At 39.1% G+C, this 20564-nt stretch overlaps 1 protein-coding gene across 1 annotated transcript in view; it reads right to left on the reverse strand.

Annotated features, from left to right (window-relative positions):
- The window catches only part of IL16 (interleukin 16), a gene marked incomplete at its 5' end in the record, with an annotated part of 28487 nt that extends 19172 nt beyond the window's left edge, over window positions 1-9315 (reverse strand). Inside the window, 2 exons of the mRNA XM_084213809.1 lie at window positions 6157-6562; window positions 9266-9315. Coding sequence (XP_084069935.1) covers window positions 6157-6562; window positions 9266-9315 — 456 coding nt within the window. The remainder of the gene's footprint in view (window positions 1-6156; window positions 6563-9265) is intronic.
- Between the last annotated feature and the right edge of the window lie 11249 nt (window positions 9316-20564).

Below are 20564 nucleotides of genomic sequence, written 5' to 3' on the forward strand. Positions count from 1 at the left end.
TGGATAAGGACTATACTTGTACTGACTGACTGGTTAACTCTGTGGGTTTGCTTACATTCCAGATTGTCTGCCTTTGATGAGGAGTGTCTGAATTTTACGAAGCCTTTTTTGTTTGTGAAGAATTTTTCTGGTGAGTAATATGTTGGTAAGGATATAAGCATGGACAGAGTTCTATCTTAAACCAGTTGGCTTGAACTCTAATATTAGTTTTGGAGCTTTTATATTTGCTTTTCACCCAAGATAAATATCTTGGGAAATACTTGAAATCAGTATTACATTATGTTCTTTTTTTTTAATGATCTTATGGCAGTTCTTTCAGCATGGTAACAAAATAAAGATTAATATTCTGATGCCTTAAAATTTGAGATCTTGAGTAGCAAAAAAATGTGAGTTCCCTTTTCTGTTTGTTTGTGCTGTCCTTTATTTCAGGTATGATTATGACTTTACAGGTCAGATTCTGCATACATGGAGCATCCATTGAAACTCACAGGGTTTTCAATAAGGTGATATGCTTTTGTAAAACATGAGAGATGTAAGATGGAATCAAAGGTAGCAAATTACTTTGCCATTTTACTGACTGAGTATTTCTGAGATGTCAGCTGCTTGGGGATTGGGGCTGTTGGGAAATAATAATGGTATTTAAAACTCAGTGTTTTAAAAAGTCATTTTTTTTCTTTTTCCTGTAGTCAGAATTCAAGTTTGGACTTGCCAGCTTCTCTTTTTAGGAGTCTCTACTCTTGTGAAATCCTCCCTTGAAAGATACACATATCTTCTCACAGACACCTATCAGACACACACACACAACTTTGCCCAGCTGTTCTCCACTCTTCCTTTTATTGATTTTCATAGGCCTTTTCAGACTGTCCCCAACTCATCTCTGTTAAAAACTGAGTTCTGCCTTTCTTATAGCTTGTTCACAGTATATCAATACTGTGTCCATCATGTTTATAAATATCCTCCTAATTAATTGTCCAAAAATGTTGTGTCTCTGCCCAGTTTCACAGGACATCACAGAGAGCAGTGGGTTTGGCTCTGAGGTTTTTCATTGCAGTACTATGAAAGTCTTTTGGGGAAGAGATTGTATTCTGTACAATGGGACACGTGCCAGGCTGGAAATTCTGGGTTGTATTGGGACATCCATGTGAAACATCACCAAATCAAAACTGATACGAAGATTTTTCCAAGAACTGTAAGTTGCATGCACTTAGTCATAGGAAAGTAGAGGTTAAATCCCTTGTACACAGCAGAAAAATCCTGGGAACAATTTTTGTTTAGATTTGTAGTCATATTACCCAGTTGGGCTACATTTCAAATTAGCTCCGTGTCTCAATCATTGCTGCAATTCATTTAGGTGAATTACTTAAAAAAATAAGTTTTTATTGGTCTATGGACATGTGGCAAATATCTGTATGTTGTCAACATCTGTATTTTTTGGGTCCTGGATATAGATCATTATATTCATATCCAAGTTATTGCAACATGACAGAAAATTAATAAAAGCTGTTCTTCAGAAAAATAAATGTTTGACCAATTCTTGTGCCCGCAGTCAATTTGCTTTGGGTTTAGTTCTTTAATATTTTTTTTCCTGTCTCTGATTATTTTATGCATAGAAATACTGCTGATGGTTCCAAGAGTAAAGGCAGTATTTATTTTTACATCCTTTTCCTTTTTTAAGTGTTCTGTTTGTTTTGAAAGGTGATTTGTAGGTCTGAATACAGTGAGTACTGAAAATTTGCTAAAAGAAGGTTGTCATGTTTGAGGTGGGGGCAGGTGGATCTTAGGTCAGCCTTGTCTCTTCATTATTAGAACATATATTTAAACATATATTTTCTGCCCAGTGAATAAACTCTCTGCTTTGTCTTCCAGCACTTCAGGACTCTGAGGAAACTTTTGTTTCTGCATTGTATGTTCCACTCAAAGCAAAATTTGTATTTGAACTGAGTCTGCTTGGCTGAAAGATAAAAGGTAAAGGACTTTAAGAGCCTTTTTGAATTTTACACAGGTGAGAATAGATAAACTTTTCTTGTGTTTTGTTCTGGAAAAGTAATTTGTACATCCAGGCGAACTCTCTCTTCCTGTTCCCGTTTTTTGTCATCCAAAATGCAAAGCTTCTGAGGATGTTTTTTATCTGCCATTTAAAAGATTCCTTTTTCCTTCATGCTTTCATGAGACATTTCTAACTCAGAGTTCCATCTCAAAACATCTAATTCCAGATGTTGTTTAGAAATAAGGGTAACCATGGCATCTGTGGAAAACTGAAAAACTTTTGTGCACTCTTAAAGTAAGACACAGTAGTTAGATTGTCTGAATTGAAATGTTATACAAGGCTAGTTCAAGTAAGGTCTTGGACTCAGTTAACCAAGTGCATGACAATGAGCTAATTGACTTCTGGTTTAAAAAGAAAAGGAAAAAATAAAAGGAAAAATATATCTAACAGCAGTACAATAATTTATTAAAATATTTAGTTTTTCTGTTCTTTCACAGTCTTATGACTCTGAAATGGCTGGGATTTTTGAGAGAATATGGTCTTTGGGGATTTTCTTCAAGGAGCAATTTTTTTCTGCATCAGTTCTGACAGAAAGAGCCAGAGTCTGGCATAAACTCACTCCACTGGCTCTGACGTACCCCAGCCCAATGCCTTGGTCTTTTAAAAATATTTATAGTAGGTGTAATTCATTTTCCCAGCAGCATATTCCCTTTGAAACCAGTAAAATGGCAGAAGCTGGAAAACCAGGATGATGCAAGGTGCAGGGCATGAGACCAAGCTTTGCCCTAGACTGACAATTCAGCATGTCAGATGTCACAGAAGGACCTTTCCCCTATCACCTGCCCTTTGGTGTGTTTTCCTGGGAGCCTTTGCTGGCCTGCATTTTGCACCACATGCTGAATTAGTGGAACAGTTCCTCTCCCAGCTTGCTTTGAAGATGACCTGGTGATGTGCACCAAAAGCAAGAAGGCTGGGCAGACAGAAAGAGAGAAGTGTGAAAACTGAGGAGAACACATAAATATCTAAATAAATGCAGTCTCTTCTCCTGGCTTTGGTTTTCTATCCTGCCCGTGGGCTTGTGTTTGAGACATTACAGTCTGTTGCCATAGCACTTGTCCTGGTACCAAAGGGCAGCTAACTGGTGTTTGCATCAAGGCAAGTTAATAAAATTATATTCTGCTGATGACCAAAGGAGGAAAATTACCTTTTTCCTTTTCCCTCCTTCAAGCAGAGAGTCAGGGACTACAGGAAGAAAGGGTGCAGAAGTTTCTGGAACCAAGTAGAGCCATGCAGTCAGGTCAGCTTAGTTCCTCTATTTATTTCATGAGAATTCAGCCCTTTTCTATTCTAGTTTATTCTAGATGCTATTTCAACCCTGCTACCAGCCCCAATGGTAGCTCTCAGCACTTCCCTGGGTTTTGGGGGTGTTGGGAAGATGTAATGGAATACTTCTTGGAGCAGTAGAAGTGCTTCTTGCACAGCCTGCTGTTCTCTGAAGGAGCTGATATTATCTATTTCTGCCCAGTTCTCCAACAACTGGAGTGATTTCAGCCTGAGCAGGCAAAGACATCTTCCACAGTGTCTCCTGTGTCCATGCTCAGGGTATCAGATACTGCTTACCATTTCTTTGGTTTCTTTTCTTTTAGGCCATGTGAAAACTGCTGATTTTGTGAGAAGCAAACTGTAAAGGAGATCTGCTTGTTTATACATAGACCAGCTGGCAGTCCACCATACCAGACCAAGCACACCTCATCTCACAAAGTGTCTGAAGAAGTCACACCAGGGTAACCCTGGGCCTCTAGACACAGCAAGAAATAGTCAGTATAAGCAAATAGTGGGTCACAGAAGCCAAATTGATTAAAAGACAGTTCATCTGCTCTCACTGCTGACAAAATATTAGTGAAGGAATAAAACCCCTCTGTTATTCAGTCCTGTAATAACTGATTTGCCAATCATTTATTGTTTATGGTTAATCCCATGCAGCCAGTAGAGTATGGCTCAGGTTTTCAACAGAAAAAAAGACATTTTCCTTTTGAATACTGATGTTACAGGTTCCCCCTTACTCTGGAGAAGAAATGCACAGGGAGCATTAAATTATGCAGCTCCTTCCTTGTGACAGCAATATTAAGTTGTTCAGTTCTGTGGGAGTTATTAACACCTTCAGAGTCACGCTTAGGGCTGGAGGTGCTGGAAAGTAGAAGAATAGTGGAATATCCTCAAGAACATCACAGAAAGAATGGAATCAATTTTCTTGAACAAAGACAAGGATTCTTCAGCTCTGAGTCACACATCATGAATTTCTGAAGTGTCACATTTAGATGGAGGAGAGAGAATTACACTGGGACATGAAAAAATGCCTGTTTGACTTCTTAAAGAGAGAAGGCTTAAGCTTTGTAAGACATATGGTACAGAAGATTGTTCTGACAGGCTTGTGCCATATGGAAGGTAGAGATCACTGCTTCATACTCTAGGGGAAAAGCCTCAACAGCACAGGACAGGGTTGGTGTAGCTGTTACCAATGTTCATCCTACTTAGCAAGCCAAGATAAGACTTGAGAATCACTCATTGATCCATGACTGAAAGGTATGGAAGATTAACAAGTAGCATTTGAAGAGGTTTAGATTGCTATGGGAGCTCTGGAGTGGGAATTTAATGGTACTCATAGTCTGCAGCAGCACTAAGCAACCCAAATGCTGCTGTGAGGGACTGAGCTGCTGACTAATTTATGTCAGCGCCCGACACATGTTCTTCAGTGATACTGATGCTTCAGCCTAAGAATGGATTTATGTCCTTAGCAGTTCTATTTTATATGTGCAAAGGCATTGTGTTACTCTGTTTCCCAGATCCCTGTTTTAGCTGCTTGCCAGCTATAAAAGCAAACAATCTAAACTTCCAGTCTGAGATGAGATACTGAGGAGTTGCATGTGGATATGGATCACAGCATTGGAGCCCTGGTCACACAGGAGATGTGCAAGGAAATAGACTGTGGCAGCTGACACACACCTAAGTGCTTCAGCTTTTGAAAAGAAAAGATGGGGAGTGCACAGAGGCCAGCTCCTTCTTCACTCACAGAGACATCAGCAGGGTGTGTAAGGACTGCTTCCAAAAAGGAGGAGTTGGCATGGTTTTGCGGGGGACTGAGTGAGTTTTGGGACTTGGGTCTTGTTTTCTGTCAGAATGCAATAGCAAATTGGTTTGGTTTTGTCTTTCTGCTGGGGCTTTGCCATGGGTAGAAACCCCTTGTGTTCATCCTGCTGCATCCTGGGCATGCTGTGGTCACTATCAAGGGTAAGGGGAGATTCTGATTTTCAGTACCACTTGTGCCACTGTGTGTTTAGACATAGATGTCTAATTTTAGCCAATCTATATTTCATTTTGTATAAAACAAAATAGAATATACAAGAACAATTATTTTGTTGAAAGAATCAGTTCTTTCACATAAGCACGTATCTGCACAGATAAAAGGCATAAGGTAATAAAAGAGGTGCCAGGATGACACTTGCAGTGAGGTCCCCTTTTCACATCATAGCAACAGGTAGAGAGAAAGTGGAAAAACTAGGCTATCCTACTAAAAGAGCTTTCTAAAGCCATCTAAAATATATTGCTCAGACTGAAAAATTTTTCAGATTGTTAGGGTTCACACAGCTGATTAAAGAATAGCATTCTAATCTGAAGCTCTCAGACTTTTCACATCTCTAGGAAATGTGACATCTCTGGTGGTTTTAGAGCCATCACTACCTTCTCCCTGTATAAGAGGGAAAGAGCATCTGCCTACTGAATCTCCTGTGTCTGACACAGTATTAATATAATTCATGCTTGCATGGCTTGTGAGATATCATGGTATCACACTACAAGAGCACTTTGCTGCAGTGACAGGTTTTTATTTTGAGCTGAAGAGTCTCTTGCAGATAGAACATGCCAGCTGTACTTGTCTGAACACTGATAGTGGCCTAGAGGCACTGATTTCAGCAGACTGTGCATCAGCAGAGTGCAACAGCTCAGCAGGGAAGCCAGTATATTTTCATGCCTTTTATTCAGAGCAAGAATACTGCAGATTCGTAGGCTCTGAAAAAGCCAAGTAGAACCCTAAGTTCCTGAGAAACAGTAATTAATCCATTTAGGAACTACTGCAGTGGGAAACATTGCAATACACAGCACGAGTTGCCTACCTTGGTGAGGAACTTTCTTCTCGTGTTGTTGCAGTTCTCGTTTGCTGCAGCTTTGGACTGGAGAATGCTGGTGACCACACGTGGAGGATCAGGTGGGCCGTCCTCTGCCTCTGCTGTGCATGGCAGCTGTGTTCTGGGACAGCAGTCAAAATCCTCTTGACCCCAGCTGGTAGAGTTCTCAAAGGGATCAGGGCATTTCTCGTCGGGACTTGACCCATCATCGCTGGTTTTGGCATTGCAGAGTATGAGGGATCTTGAAATGGAGCGAAACTTTCTTGACTTCCTGTTGCCAGCATTGTTCTTTTGGTCCATCTTCAGAGAGCTGCTGCTCTTTTTCCTATCATTCTCCCATTTATGTGGCATGATACTTTCAGTAGTTTTCTCTGCTTCTGTGGTGCTAAATATCCTCCAGGAAAGGAAATATAAAAGTAAGTTGTAATATACCCTACTTTCTCCCACTTAATAACCTACGCTACTGGAAAGCCCTAATGAATAAATCGAATCAACAGAGCCTTTCAGTCTGAGAACAGCCACGTGATATCTCATGACTTGCTAATTCTGCTTCTGTGCAGAGCTCTCCTAGATCCTCCTTCACCTTTTCATTCTCTTGCCATGTTACCCAAGCAGAGTGGAGTGCTTTTAATAAATGTTTGTGATGCTGCCATTGTCTGCTTGCTTTGGGCATCTGCTGAATTTGCATGTTGAAATCCCAAATTGAAAAGGAAGATACTTTAAAAGCATTACTCTATCCTCCTAATATTATTTGGAAAGAAGAAGCTCCTTCTGAAGTTTGATTCATGAAACCACTTTCAAAGAAGATTAATCAAATTGTCAACTCTAAATTCTCTGCCTGGCACATCCGAGTTGTAAGTGGTTTAGCAAAAGTCGATCTTAGCCTTGAGAGAGTAAGGAATGTCAGGCTGCCATAAAACTTCCACCTTTGCAAAGCAGAACTCACTTTAGACTGTACATTTAAGAGTAAAGGAGGGATCCAGTGATGCACTTAAGATGTGAATATCTGATTAGGGATTGAATTCTATAAAGGAATACAGCTCCAGTACATCAATCAAAAACTGTCCTATTACAGAAATGGTTTGTTTCAGAACATGATTCAACATATAAAATTAAGATAAATTGGAAAAAATATATACAATCAAAATATAGCAAAATTTGGAGCTTTTGTAAAATGAGTAACGTAATGAGCATTTTAAGATAACAAGGTGGTTAAAACTTTCTCAAAAAAAACTTTCTAGAAATGCTTTGGTAGGTATGTGTCAGCAATAAAAATTCAATAAGAGGATGTCTAAAATTGGTATTTTCTCTAGAATGGCAGCATTGGTACCAGTTAGGCTCTATGAGGAAAATAGAAAAGTTTGTGTAGTAAATATTAGGATAAAACTTAGGTGACAAAGTCAAAGTATTTAATTTAGACATCCTCTTATTGAATTTTTAAGCCTCTACTCTCAGCACCTGTGTAGGAAGCATAAGAGCTGGAGGTGAATGGAATGAGCATCACTTGCAAATCTGCTATAGGGATCAATGCTTCTTCTGTGATACTGGCAATTGCTATTAGACACTGGTAACACCACCACAAGTGTACCCAAGCTGCACATTCAGACCTAAACAATCCTGCCTATTTGGGGAAACTAAAAGAAAGAACACTTTTCATTCAGGTATTTCAATTTTGTACAAACATTAAACACACTCTTACTTTTCTCAAAGAGGAAGAATTTTAAAAGGGCTATTAAGCATTTGGATAAGCAGAGGACTTGATAGCTTAATGGTCTGAATGCAGCACTCTGGAGACTGGCATGCTAGAATTAAGTCCTTTCTGCTCTGCCTGAAGCTAGTGGGCTTAAGGGAGAACTGCCCCGAGTACGAAATGTCCAAGAGGTGCCTCTCTGGCTCTGCTAAACATCTGGGATGCAGGGACAATGGAAGCACCTGTTGAAACAGTGAAGGAAACATGGGTCTAAGTGCATCCTGCTTTCCCATCCCCCTGTAATGCTCCTGAGGAATTTTACCTTATGCAGAGAGAACTCTCTGCCCTGTTCCATCAGCTGTTTCCTCCTCCCATGAGAGCTACATCCACTCAAAGACCAAGTTTAACCCTGAATGACTTACCCAATCCCACAGTGAGACAGGGGCTGACGTGAAAATAAACCCACTAGACCTGAAGACTTCCAGTTAAATACTTGCTCTTGCTAGAAGTATTAGATCACAAGTCCTAACTAAGGCAACATTCTTTCCAGAGCTGCTGATTCAGAGTTGCATAAGTGACAGAAATATAGGAGGTATGAAAAACATAGTCTATAAGTTTTCCAATAAAAATAACCAGATATGCTATTTTACACAGCATACAATATCACAAGTACCAGAGAAGCTTTATGATTCATTGCCATCTTCCACCAAATTTAATTTGAGATATTGATGGCCATGGACAATTACTTCAAAGTCAATTCTCCAAACCATTCATCTTTTTCTCCAGTGCACTCACTGCTTGTCATTTTCTTTTGCCATTCTTATACCTCCAGCTTGCCTGATGGAAGCTGTCTGTGGTTTGTAATGCAAACCAAATGTTCCTTCTATGTTTCATTTTTTTCCCCCCAAGCTTTATTTTTCCAGCCTTAAATCTTAAAAGCCCAAACTCAGACTGTCTTCTGCAAACAAAATACATGATCTGAGCTGTAGCCATTTGGTTCAAATTTTTGGTTGGATATTAAACCAAGCATTTACAAGATACAAATAATTTGGTGTAGCTCCCAGATTGAATGCGAATGCTCTGCTGCTAACCAGACAGTAGGAAATACAGGACTTTACTAGCAAGAACAAGATGAGTTTGACATTACCAAGTGCTAGCAGCATCCTCTTTTAATCTAGATCTTGCATCCTAATTTAATCTAGATCTTGTGATCTTACTCAGATTCATTGCTGCGCAGTACTATTAGCACTGAAGTGTTGCAGATGTCTAGGGTTTCCCCACAGTAGGTAGAGCTAAAGATTTGGAAATTTTCTAATAAAGAGTAAGAAACTCTCAGAGAGTAGAATTAAAAAATTATAATTAAAAAAACCCTAATGGTAAAATAAAAATTTAAAAGGAGGAACTTACAACAGCGAGGCAGACAAACCTGACTCCTGCAGAAGGCTGTTCCTCTTCATAGGCCTGGCAAAAAAAGACAGAGTGAATAATTGAAAACACACTCTCCTGGTGCCACGTGACTCAGTTTCAGTAATTGTGCTCAGTACATTGGAACGGAGCTATTGTTTCCTAATTGAAGAAAATGTCAGCAAGGCTAGATAAACAAAAGCAATGGGATGCAGTATTGGGGAAGCTGTTTCCAGCAGGCTCCCAGCTACCCGGACATGGCAGCACCATTTAAGGAGTTTGTGTCATTTGTTTTCACCCGTCGCTCTCTGGTCCAAGGCTTGATGGGGTTCAGGCATGTTAAACCCACCTGAGGGGAGTTGAGGCAACAGCAGAGTCTGTGCTTATCCAGGGAAGGTTTTCTGTTGGAGGCTGAGATGGCAAGCAAGTTTCTTGAATTTTTCAGCTGATATTTTAACATTAAGCTAGTAAGAGTTTCATAGACAAATTCTGTTCCAGGAGCAAAATATAAGAGATACCACTTTTGAATGCCAGACCCCTTTATTGTTCACCATGAACACAATCTCTTTAATCTCCCAGTTCTTAAATACTTTCCTCTTTATGGGCTAGACTGCAACTTTGTGATTCCACCTGATCAAGGACTCAGAAAATTGTTGTTTATCACACAGATCATGTCCGTCCCCGCCTGTTGGTCCTCAGTTGTGCTCAGAGAAAGAGGTAACAAAATTGCTGCAAAAACCTGCTTTCTCTCAATGAATTCATGTGATAAGATGCATAGAGTGTTTGCTAATGAAAAAAAATCCATAAAAGAAAACATTGTATCTGAAACAGTTAATGTTAGTTTATTGAAATAGTCGGGCCTCTTTAGAGTGTTGTCACAACCATAAATCTCATGCTTTTCATGAAAATGTAATCATAAACCTGGCCCTGTCTGGTCATGGAAATGGTCAATATGAAAGTGCTTAGATACCTGCTTCCCTCTGTGTTCTGTATCTTGAATGTTCTGGTTTTATTGCTCTGTCACTAACCTTGCAAAGGAGAGAGAGGAATTATAGAAGAGGTTTAAAATATGACAGGGAGAGGGGCTCCCTGTTTAGTGATCCTATGGCTTCTAGGTAAAACATAGCCTGTGAAGACAAACATCTGTCCCATGAGAATGATTCCATACTGGGAGAAAAAGGGAACATGACATCTCTGCTCTGTACAGTGTCTACAGGAATCCTGGAATACTCTGTCCATGATAATACAATTCTGGTCATTCTTTACTTTAAACATGTGTTGAGAGAATTTGACATGATCTTCCAAACATCTATGTCGTTGGGATATTCATTCCCCAAAGAAGCTTCACCTGACTCACTGGTTAATAAATGGCATGGAACATTACCCAACTCTTTCAGAAGAACAAAGCTTTGGCACTGAGTAGTGATCAACAATTATGAAGTAGCTTTCCTGGAAAGGAGGAGAAATAGGGAGCTGATTTTTTTATTTTGGGAAAGAGTTTGTCACTGTATTTGAAGAGAGAGCTCAGTGGCCTTTTACATAATATGGGGTTTTATATGTAGTGCTAGTACTGTAAAAAAGAAATATCAACAAGGAAGCAAAGCCACAGACTGTTTACCACTTTACTGTCTTTCGCTACAACGCACACATGTTTTTGTTTAGCAATAGAGAACTCATTCACACAAAATCTCAACAGTCCCTGAGTTCTGATCCAAGCTGATTGAGCTGGAAGCTCAAAAGCATTGGAAAGCTTGCTTTATTTCTTCCCATTGTCACATGATTTTGCATTTCCTGACTATGGGCTGGATAATGTAGTCCCTAAGCCACTGGGAGTTTTGTTCATTCCAAGTCTGGGCTTCTGCCAGGGCCAGCAGCAGAAACATAAATATCACAAGGAGGGGCTGTTTTTTCATGTTGCTTTACTCTAACCTTTTCAGTTTTTCCATCTTCTCTGTAAAGTAATTGTTCAGTGCCCAGTGGTGAACAGAAAAACAGGTTTTTAGAAGCCATGAGGAAAAGGAGAGGGAGAACCTCTACTGTGCCTGCCTCTTGCATTAATGGTATGCTTTGATATTGGATACTGTGGTCAATCTTCATTACTTAGCTCAAAGGTATTGTAGCAGGAAAAGGGCAATGAACACTGATCAGAGGCTGAATTTTTGTATTAAAAGATTAAGATTATATGGACTCTCCTAAGCAGAAAGGAACTACATTGATAAAAGTTTATGAGATAATAGGAAATATCAGGCAAATCAGTGTGGTTTCTTTATTTCCTTCTCATGTGAGAGACAGGAAAAGAATGTGGTAAAATAAAGAGTGTTCAAACAAATAAAAGGAAATACTTTAAATCTAAACCATAATGAATGTATGGAACAAGAAGGCAGCAGAAATCATGAGCACTTTGAAGTTAGCTGTTTTGTCTTTGATTGCAGTCAGACAGAGATTTTACCCCAAGAAGTGAATTGACGAAAATATATATCTGTAGATAAAGGGAATAGCATACAGAAGGGTCAGCAACTCCTGCTCCAGAATGAAAGTCAAACAGTGCAGTTTCCAGATAGAGTGATACTCCTGCCATGGGATAGTTACCCTAGAATGGAGTAACTCTTCTGATGTCTGGAGGTAGTATCTATTGGCAGTGGGTAAAGGAAAGAGAAGAGCCACTGCACTCAATAATTATGGCAATTCTCTTTTGCATTACTAAAATCTGGATGTGTCTGGAGCTATAGCAGATACAGGAGCTGATCCCTCTTTTCTCCAAATTATTTTCCACATACACAGGTTTGGGTTCTAGAGGACAAATATGCAGACTATTCAGTACTAAATATTTTGCCTGTTGCTACTGGTGATAACCTTTTCCAAGAAGGAATGTATAAATTTAAACAGGACATTAGTACTGGGCAAAGCAGATTTAAGTAATGATGGAACAGCCTCAATCCTGATCTCCACCCAACCCCAAACACTGCTTGTGTTCATATGAGAGCAAGCCAATAGTTTGGAGTGTTCAAGTTTTTATCCTGTCCTTACGTTGTTCAGCAAACTGATAATTTACTTTTGCCTTAAACACAGCCACAATTTTCACATTTGCCTTGTTCCAGACTACAGTGATGTTGCACAGGACAATCCATCCCCTCACTGCTGCTTAGCCAGGCTGGATTAGTCATCTCTGTCTTGGGCTTCATGACTTTCACACTGTCCTTCCACCCATGAAAACATAGCTACATGGCATGTTGAGCCACCACATTAGCTCAGCTAATCCAGTATCCTTCTCCAGCAATAACTGATAGCAATTGTTTTAAAGGGATTAACTAAAATAAAGAAAAATCAAGATAGAGGTTGCTTTCAGAAAGAGTTTCTGAGTAGCTTGGTAGAGTAGGGTGAGGTTTTGTATATATTCCAAAATGCTTGGACATATCATGATATGATATGTTATGATATGATATTATATGATTGATATGATATGATATGATATGATATGATATGATATGATATGATATGATATGATATGTCTTGTTTTAGCAGGAGTTACAGCTGCCCCAGCCTGGATAAGTATTGCATAATGTCAAATTAGGCAAATATCTTTTTAATTCCTTTCATTATTTAGTACCTAACTTATGCCAGGAAGCACAAAGATATTTTTTCCCTTCTCCACATGAAATGAATCCTGTGTAATATAACAGTAATTTATCCATTTCTGGCTCACATTAAGGTTTTGATTTCAAGAGTATGCACAGGCAATGAGATTCATGTGTTACATATAAATGTACTTCCTTGTAATTGTTTGAGATTTGTTTCCTCTAAGATTTGTTCAGTTCTTGTACTAGGAAAAATCACATCTCTGTGGAATACTTTTCTCATTGATCTCTGTACTGATGTCATCCTCTATCTTCTGCACACTTTTATCTTTTTGTCTTCTGTCCCTCCTTCCAGCTTCACACTGCTTTCATATGTTTGGAACTCCTCCTTTTGCTTCAGATCCTTTTTGAAAAAATTCTCTTCCTTTTGTGAACTTTATTACCTGACTATTTTATGATGGTATCCAGCTCTGCAACCTCCTAGACTATTTCCAAGTGAATTGCTTCCCTGTGAATTAATAAAAGTTCCTAGACCTTGTCTTGCCAGAAACATTTGTGTTTCATGTCTTGCACTCCCACTCTGTGATTGCTAACCTCTCTTGCTGCAGTGCCCCAGAGATGAGCAGTAAAATACTGCATATATAGTTCCATGCAAGAGGGTCTGATACTAAGTGTACACCCATAAAAAATATTTTTACCTCATCTTGAGAACATATCCTTGAACTCCATGAAGAATATGTTACTTTATGCATACAATGCTTTGTTTACAAAGTAGCCCATGTGATTTACATATGTGATTTTGTTAAGAGTGTGTAATTGAAAAAGTACAGCACTATGAGTGTAAAATTTGTTGGCTGTAGCCATGGAGGGGTGCATGAGGCAAAAATTGTACCCTTTCAGCTAAGTGTTGTGATCTGTATTTTTATTTTAATATTTTTATTGTGTGTACATAGACTATGTGTGAAATTATGCTGGTCTTTGAGAAACACTAAATATTTATGTCAGCTATGACACTGCTAAATACCTAGTACTGAAGGAAAGGTCCACCTCTTTTTTTTTAAACCATTGACCAATACACAGTTTATAACTTAATGCAGCACCAGACTAGTAAAAGCATTATGTGAGCTCTCCTATATGGTGTCATTCAAATTTAAAGAAATATTTTTAAAAGTTATGACTTTACCTTCTTTTCACATAATGCTCCTTTTTCATCTGACTTAGTATTTCCTTTAATTTATAGTTCCCTAAACTGAAGGCATACATAAAGGCCCCTTTAGGCTGAATGAAAGGAGAATTATCAATAGCCAAACTGTGATTTATAAGGAAAAGAAAACTGAATTGACTCTGCCTACAAAAATGATCAAAAAATTTTCTCTCTATTTTTCATGAATTCAGTTAAAAGGTGTATTTAGACCTGCCCTTCTTTTTAACCTGTTATTGTGAATTCACGTTGGATTTTGTCATATTTGTTGCTGCTGTTTTCTTTACTCCTTGAACAGAGGTGAATGAATGGAAGTGCTGAAAAGGTGAATATACTTTGTACACCTGAGAACCAGTGGCAGAATTTGCTCCATGTTTTACACTCTGGTCCAGGCACCACTTGCTCCAGCAGTCTGATCTCAGGCTCACCAGAGTCAGGGGCTTGTCATTCACAGGTAACATGCACAGTCCTCTCTGGGTGGCTGGGTTGGGTTGGGTTGTCTGTTAGGGCTTTTTGAGGGGTAGAAGGTATTGCAGAGTGTTTTGGGGTGTTGTTATGGTTTGGGTTGGGCTTTTTGTTTGTTTGTTTCTTTGGTTTTTTTTAGTTAGCTTTGTCAGTGATTGGTGATGAATTACACAGCATCTTCTCTTAGATATTAGTGTATGAATAAAATGACTTTACCACATTTGTAGAGTTGTCATTTTAAGCACAAGGCTTAAGCAGTAGCTATTTCTGAGTATTTGTCATCCCTGGAGCTTGGCAGAGGCAAAGCTACTTAACACAGGCTGCTTCTTAACTCTGCCTTAGAAAAGTCTTGAGGACCCTTCACATTTCTGCTGCTCTACCTTATCTCTAAGGCTGTGACAATCAGAATGAAGCTGAGCAGACAAGTTTTGTTTGTGGTGTTGAAGATAACAGTATAAAGTTCCAACAGCAGCTCTCTTGTTTTTCGGCAATACTATAACTTTTAACACTGACTTTAGTGGCAGTGCACACCACATACATAAAATTGGTATCAGAAAAATGTTAAGACTTTGACAATATCAGTTTAGGCTCAGCATTAATCTTGGGCAGAGAAGTAAACTACCCCTAACTGAATCTTACCAACTGCATCTAATGCACTGTAAAGCAGTAAAAATCTGCCCCAGCTCATTTTTGACTGAACACCCTAATTGAGTCGGGAGATCTCCTTCCAGCTCTGATGGTGACCTGCTGGTTTGACCCCAGGTTTGCTTTCCTCACTTCTGAATCCTTGTCCTCATCAAAGAAAGAGGGTTATGGCCTTGTGGTCACCCTCTTTTCTAGGCATGTGGGGTGAGAATTTCTCTGAGAAAAGTACTGGAAGATAATTAAGTGTTTGTTGTTTGTTTTTTTAATGGGATGATGCAAAAAATTATTAACAGCTACTCTTAGAAAACAACAAGAATTTGCCATTGTCAAGTAATGATATCCTTTCAACCCACCTCCTATTAAGCAAAATCTATTGCATACAAAACTTATTCCACATGATAAGGCATGCAAGCTATCTCACAGGGTGCAGTGTGGGCCATGCTGCAATACAGAGAGCAGAAATGTTATAACAGCAGGAGGCAAATAAAGCAGCAGATCACAGCCCTGGTGCTCTCTAAGAGCCAGGAGCTGTAAAAGATGCAGGACTGTCAGGTCAGTCCTTCAGTACAAATTGAGGCAATTTGACAGCCCCACAGCTTTATGTCATCTGTTGCCAGGCTGGTACTGTGGGGGAACAGGGGAGGGTTTTGTCCCCACCTCTGAGAGCAATCCTGCTCCAGTGCAGGGACTGCGTGTCCAAGGCTCGGCTGGCCAGGAGCTGGGTGCCAAACCCGGGCTCCCCAGCTGCACTGGCAGGAGGGACGGCACAGCACCCACACCCTGTGCTGCACCAGCCTGCACCTCTTTCTGGGGGCTCACACTGCCTCAATCAGTTCCTAATGAGGCGCAAAATAACGGGTCCTATTAAGTGAACACTGCATTAATAATGCTGGCGGGGTTTCAAGTCTACAGATGTTATTTATAATACATGACTAAACAAATACGTATTCCCTTTGAGACTCAGACTCAGGAGCAATTTACTGATTTCCTGTATAGGCTAGTTCATACAGAGTTTTGAGTAAATACTGCATTTGAATGTCTTGCTCGGATCTGTGCTCTGGAACTGTAGTAGACAATCATATTCATGTTTAATTTAAAAATTGTTAGAAAATTTGTTTTCAGATTATTAGATGCTGGCCCTAGCTAGTTCTCACGGAGGAATATATTTTTCTGTATTGCTTCTTTAGAGAAAAATAAAATATTCAAAGAATATAGCCTTCAGTTACACAGCACAGTGGAAATGAGTAGAAAGGTTAAAGAAAATTCTGGAAGCTAAAAAAAATTAAAACCCCATATCCTCTCCTTTCTATCTGTTGTTGAAATGAATTAATCTTATTTATGACATTTAATTGCCAATGAGATATTTTGTAGTTTTAAAAATGTTTCTGAGTAATGAATCTCTTGATCTTGATGTGATTTTGTTTATTCTCTGGCTCTTATAATATTACAGGTATACAGGGGCCTTCAAAACTGAAGAAAGCTGTGAACTCACAAAGGTCTGTGGTCTCTGCAGGCTTTTACATACATCAAGCGAAAGAGAACAAATATTTTACAGCAAACCAGAAGTGTTCCAAATTAAGGTACTCCATGAAGAGGATCTTTGTTTAATTCATAATGCTGATCATTGAACAATAATAATTTGCTTCAAATTTCTCAGACAATTTAAAGACAAAGCCGTGATAACAGTGAATAGACAGACAAAAATGTAATTTGTGACATACCTCTTATCTGCTTATTCTTCTCTTTCAAATTCTGAAATTAGAGCAGTTGAAAATAATACATACTGACATGTAAAAAGAGCTGACTGCATGATGACTAAATAATTTGCTATAAAAATATCACTTACCATTGACATTGCCAAGTATCTTCTTATTTAAATCTGCTATTATCATGCCTTCTTGGATATGAAATACACAGCAGAGTCCATTCCCAGTGTGTTAAATACTTGAGAAAATAATAAATGCAGTGTAACTCCACAGTGTTTGGATATTTGACTGTAACTCCTAAGCATTCAAAATGACTACTCAATATAACAACTTTTCCTCTGCAGAAAATGCCTTGCTATTTGCCAGCAAATCTTTAATGCTTTAGATTGGGTATTTCCAACTACCGCCCTACTTGCTAGGCAGATGTGTATAAAAGAGATGTTATTTCACTGAATCAACCACTGAGATCGTAACCCTTTTCCTGTACCACAAACAGAAATATAAAACCTCAGACTTTCCTTTTGGACTTTTACTGACTTGTGTCTGTTGTAAGAAAGCAAAACACAACTAATCCGAGCGCTAGTGTATGGAAAATGTGTTAAAACGTTTTAGAATCATCTCGCTGCTTCTCATTCCTGCAGTTCATTGGTTAACTGGCTCCTTCTGTGTTTATGTAGTTGCATGGTACAAATACAACACCTAAGCTTCTCGCCCAAAGTTGAAATGATTCATTTATTACTTTTTATGCCACCCCCAGGAAAAAAAAAAAAAAAGAAGGAAGAAAGAAAACACACAGTGCTCATTTAGCCCAAGTGAGTGAAAACGTCTTTCATAAGGTCTGTAAGGGCTTTGGGAGGTTTTTCTTTGGTGAATAAAGTCTGTGTAGTGGAGGGAAGAGTTTTGTCTGAGGATGGTAGAATTTAGGCTACAGCAAACAGAGAAACTAGGATCCTCTTGCTGTGAGAAAATAAGATAATAGGATGGGAAGTGCAAATGTTATTTATTCATATGAGATCAATTGGGATGGAGTCATTATTTTGAGTGGAGACAGGATCAAAAGAGGAGGTATTTTTGTGAGTGTTGTGCCTTGCTCTCTGGAATTGTATCAATATTTATACATATTTAGTGAGGTAATTACCCTAAATAGATAATACCTAGGCTTTCCATCTTCTGGGTGCCTATAAATATTAGTTAACCACATTAATTATAACCACAATGGGGAAAGCACAAGCAGAACAATAAGTGGGGGCCTTACTAAGAAGTGGAAAACAGGATTAAATGAAGACATTTCCTCTGCTACTTTTTCTATAATGCAGAGAATGTGGCTGTGTGATAAGGCACTCTTCCATAGGATGTACCACCCTGATTTCTGATACTGCCTGTGGATCCAGCCCCTGTTAGACAGAAGGGATTACAGTGGGTAACCCCTGTTCTCCTAACAGCTCTGATGGGACAGTTGCTCTGCCTTCATTCATCATCCTCTCCAGATGGACATTAGAATTAAACAGGTTCTAGCACTAACAGCTTGTTTCAGGACCACAGCTGGAATCAGCATGTCTAGACTGATTTATTCCTGGCTCTCAGACCTATGTGCATGCTACTATTCCATATGCTTCCTGTTAAAGAGGTAATAGTGCCATTTCACAGCATAACTTCAGTTTTTCTTTCTTTCTCCCCTTTTTATTGTAATTAGATATTATTTTGCTTAAGTAGGAAAATGTCTTGCCCCTGCTCTGAAACAGGTCAAACTTCCAGACAAACAAAATAAAGTTCACAAAGGAAACAGTTAAATTTTCTGACTGCCTTCACTGTGACAGAAAATGCTAAACACATTTGTAAGTTATATAAAACTGTGTAAGTTCATATTTTCCTCTCCTGGTTTCACAGCCCAGAACAGCAAAAGGACCTTGTGACATCTCTAGGCTCTCAAGAGTTTAGTAATAAAAATAAAAATAATCCTGGGCAGAAAACAACACTCCACACCCTGCTACTACTGAGCAAATGAGTTTCCCATTTTCCTCACTTGTCCTCAGACTAAACAATGTTAAATTTACAGTTCTAACATCTATTTATAGCAGGCACTCTACCCTAAGAAACACAGAAGTTGGTGTATATCATTGTCCTTAATCCACAGGCCAGCTTTCAACTTGGCTTGTCACATAATTAGGAGGGAAATCTGCTTTAATTAGTATCTAAGCAATTTATGCACTGAGGCACGATAAAGCCCCAAGGTGGGTGGTGTGTGTAGGGGTGGAAGGGGGCGTTCCTCTGCTGTGGATTCACCTCTGATTGTAGTTCTTCATGTTTACTGTGAAGAGTAACTGATAACATTAACAGCACTATGGGCTTCTGCTGGGGGTCTGCAGAGCCTGGGAAGTTCCTTGGGTACTGCAGGGGAAGGAATTCCTGGGGGTCTGACAGAGCTGGTCATCCTGACAGCACACTGGCAATGTTCCTGCAGGAGGGGAAAGGGGACTAAAAAGCCATGGGGGAAGCAGGGGGTAACTGGTGTGAGACTGTGGAAGCGCAGAGGGTAATTTGGGGATGTAAGTGCAGGGGCTGAGGGGAAAGGAAGGGAATAAAGGAGGAAAGAATTCAGTTAGGGTGTTAGACTGGATTTCAGCAAGTGGGTAAAAACTGAACACAAGGTGCTGGGTATAGGCATCACCAGGTGAGCCTAAGCTGGGTAAGCCCTGGGTTGGGCTCTGCAGACTGGGCTCAGCAGAGCAGTGAGGTCCTGTGAGGAGCTGACCCTTTCCATTTTTCTCTAGAGCAGCCCAGAAATTACATTCAGGCCTATTGTTCAAAAGAAGCTCATCCACAGTCTGTATGTCACATCTCAGTAGATATGACAAAGGGACAGATATGCTCCTGCTAACATTTTTTGCAAATTCAAGGACTGAGAAATAGAGAAGTTGTTTAGAAAAAAACCCTGGATTTGAAGGATGTCATAATTTTGATACCCTTTAAATATCTTTCCCTTTGTACTTTATCAATGCCCCTAAATCTCATTTAATTTCTTTTTCTGGGTGATTCCCATTTCTTTTCATATAATGAAAGCAAAATAACCTAATCTTAAAATGAAGGATACTTTGTTGATGTATTTGGTGGCATTGTTTTTCTTTCCAGTATTATTCTTCAATCCATCTTTAATATAGCTTGACATTTTGTTTGCTTTTTTTGACCACTAGTGTGCCCTGAGTAGAAGTTTCCATTAAGCTGTCTGCAGTAACGCCTAGATCTTTTTCTTGAGTGATTTTGCAAACCATCAAGTGTATATGAGTGGTTCAAGTTGTTCCTTTTAGTACACATTACCTCATGCTTGCCTACACTGAATTTCAGCTGCCATCTTTTGTGGTCCCTTCTTTTAGGCTTTTGTTTTGTTTTGTTTGCTCTTGGGGCTTTTTTTAAGTCATGGCTTTTTAACACGATCACATAATTCCCAATTATGCTGTCTCTGCTACTGAATGTTTCCTTTCCAGATGAGAGCATATAGATTAAATTAACCCCTTTTTCGGTGTAGGTCTTGGATCTCTACTTGTTAATATACTTCCCAGTTCAAAATAACCATTGACTTGTGTTTTTTTATTTAGTCTTTACAACTTTCTGAGTCACAATATATTTCTTAGTCCACTGCTATTCTTTACCCTTAGACATTTAAAATAAACAACTAGATTATGCCCCTAAGATTACACTTTTATCCATTATTC

Source organism: Fringilla coelebs (assembly GCF_963513975.1).
Source record: "Fringilla coelebs genome assembly, chromosome: 12".
Taxonomy (NCBI): Eukaryota; Metazoa; Chordata; class Aves; order Passeriformes; family Fringillidae; genus Fringilla; species Fringilla coelebs.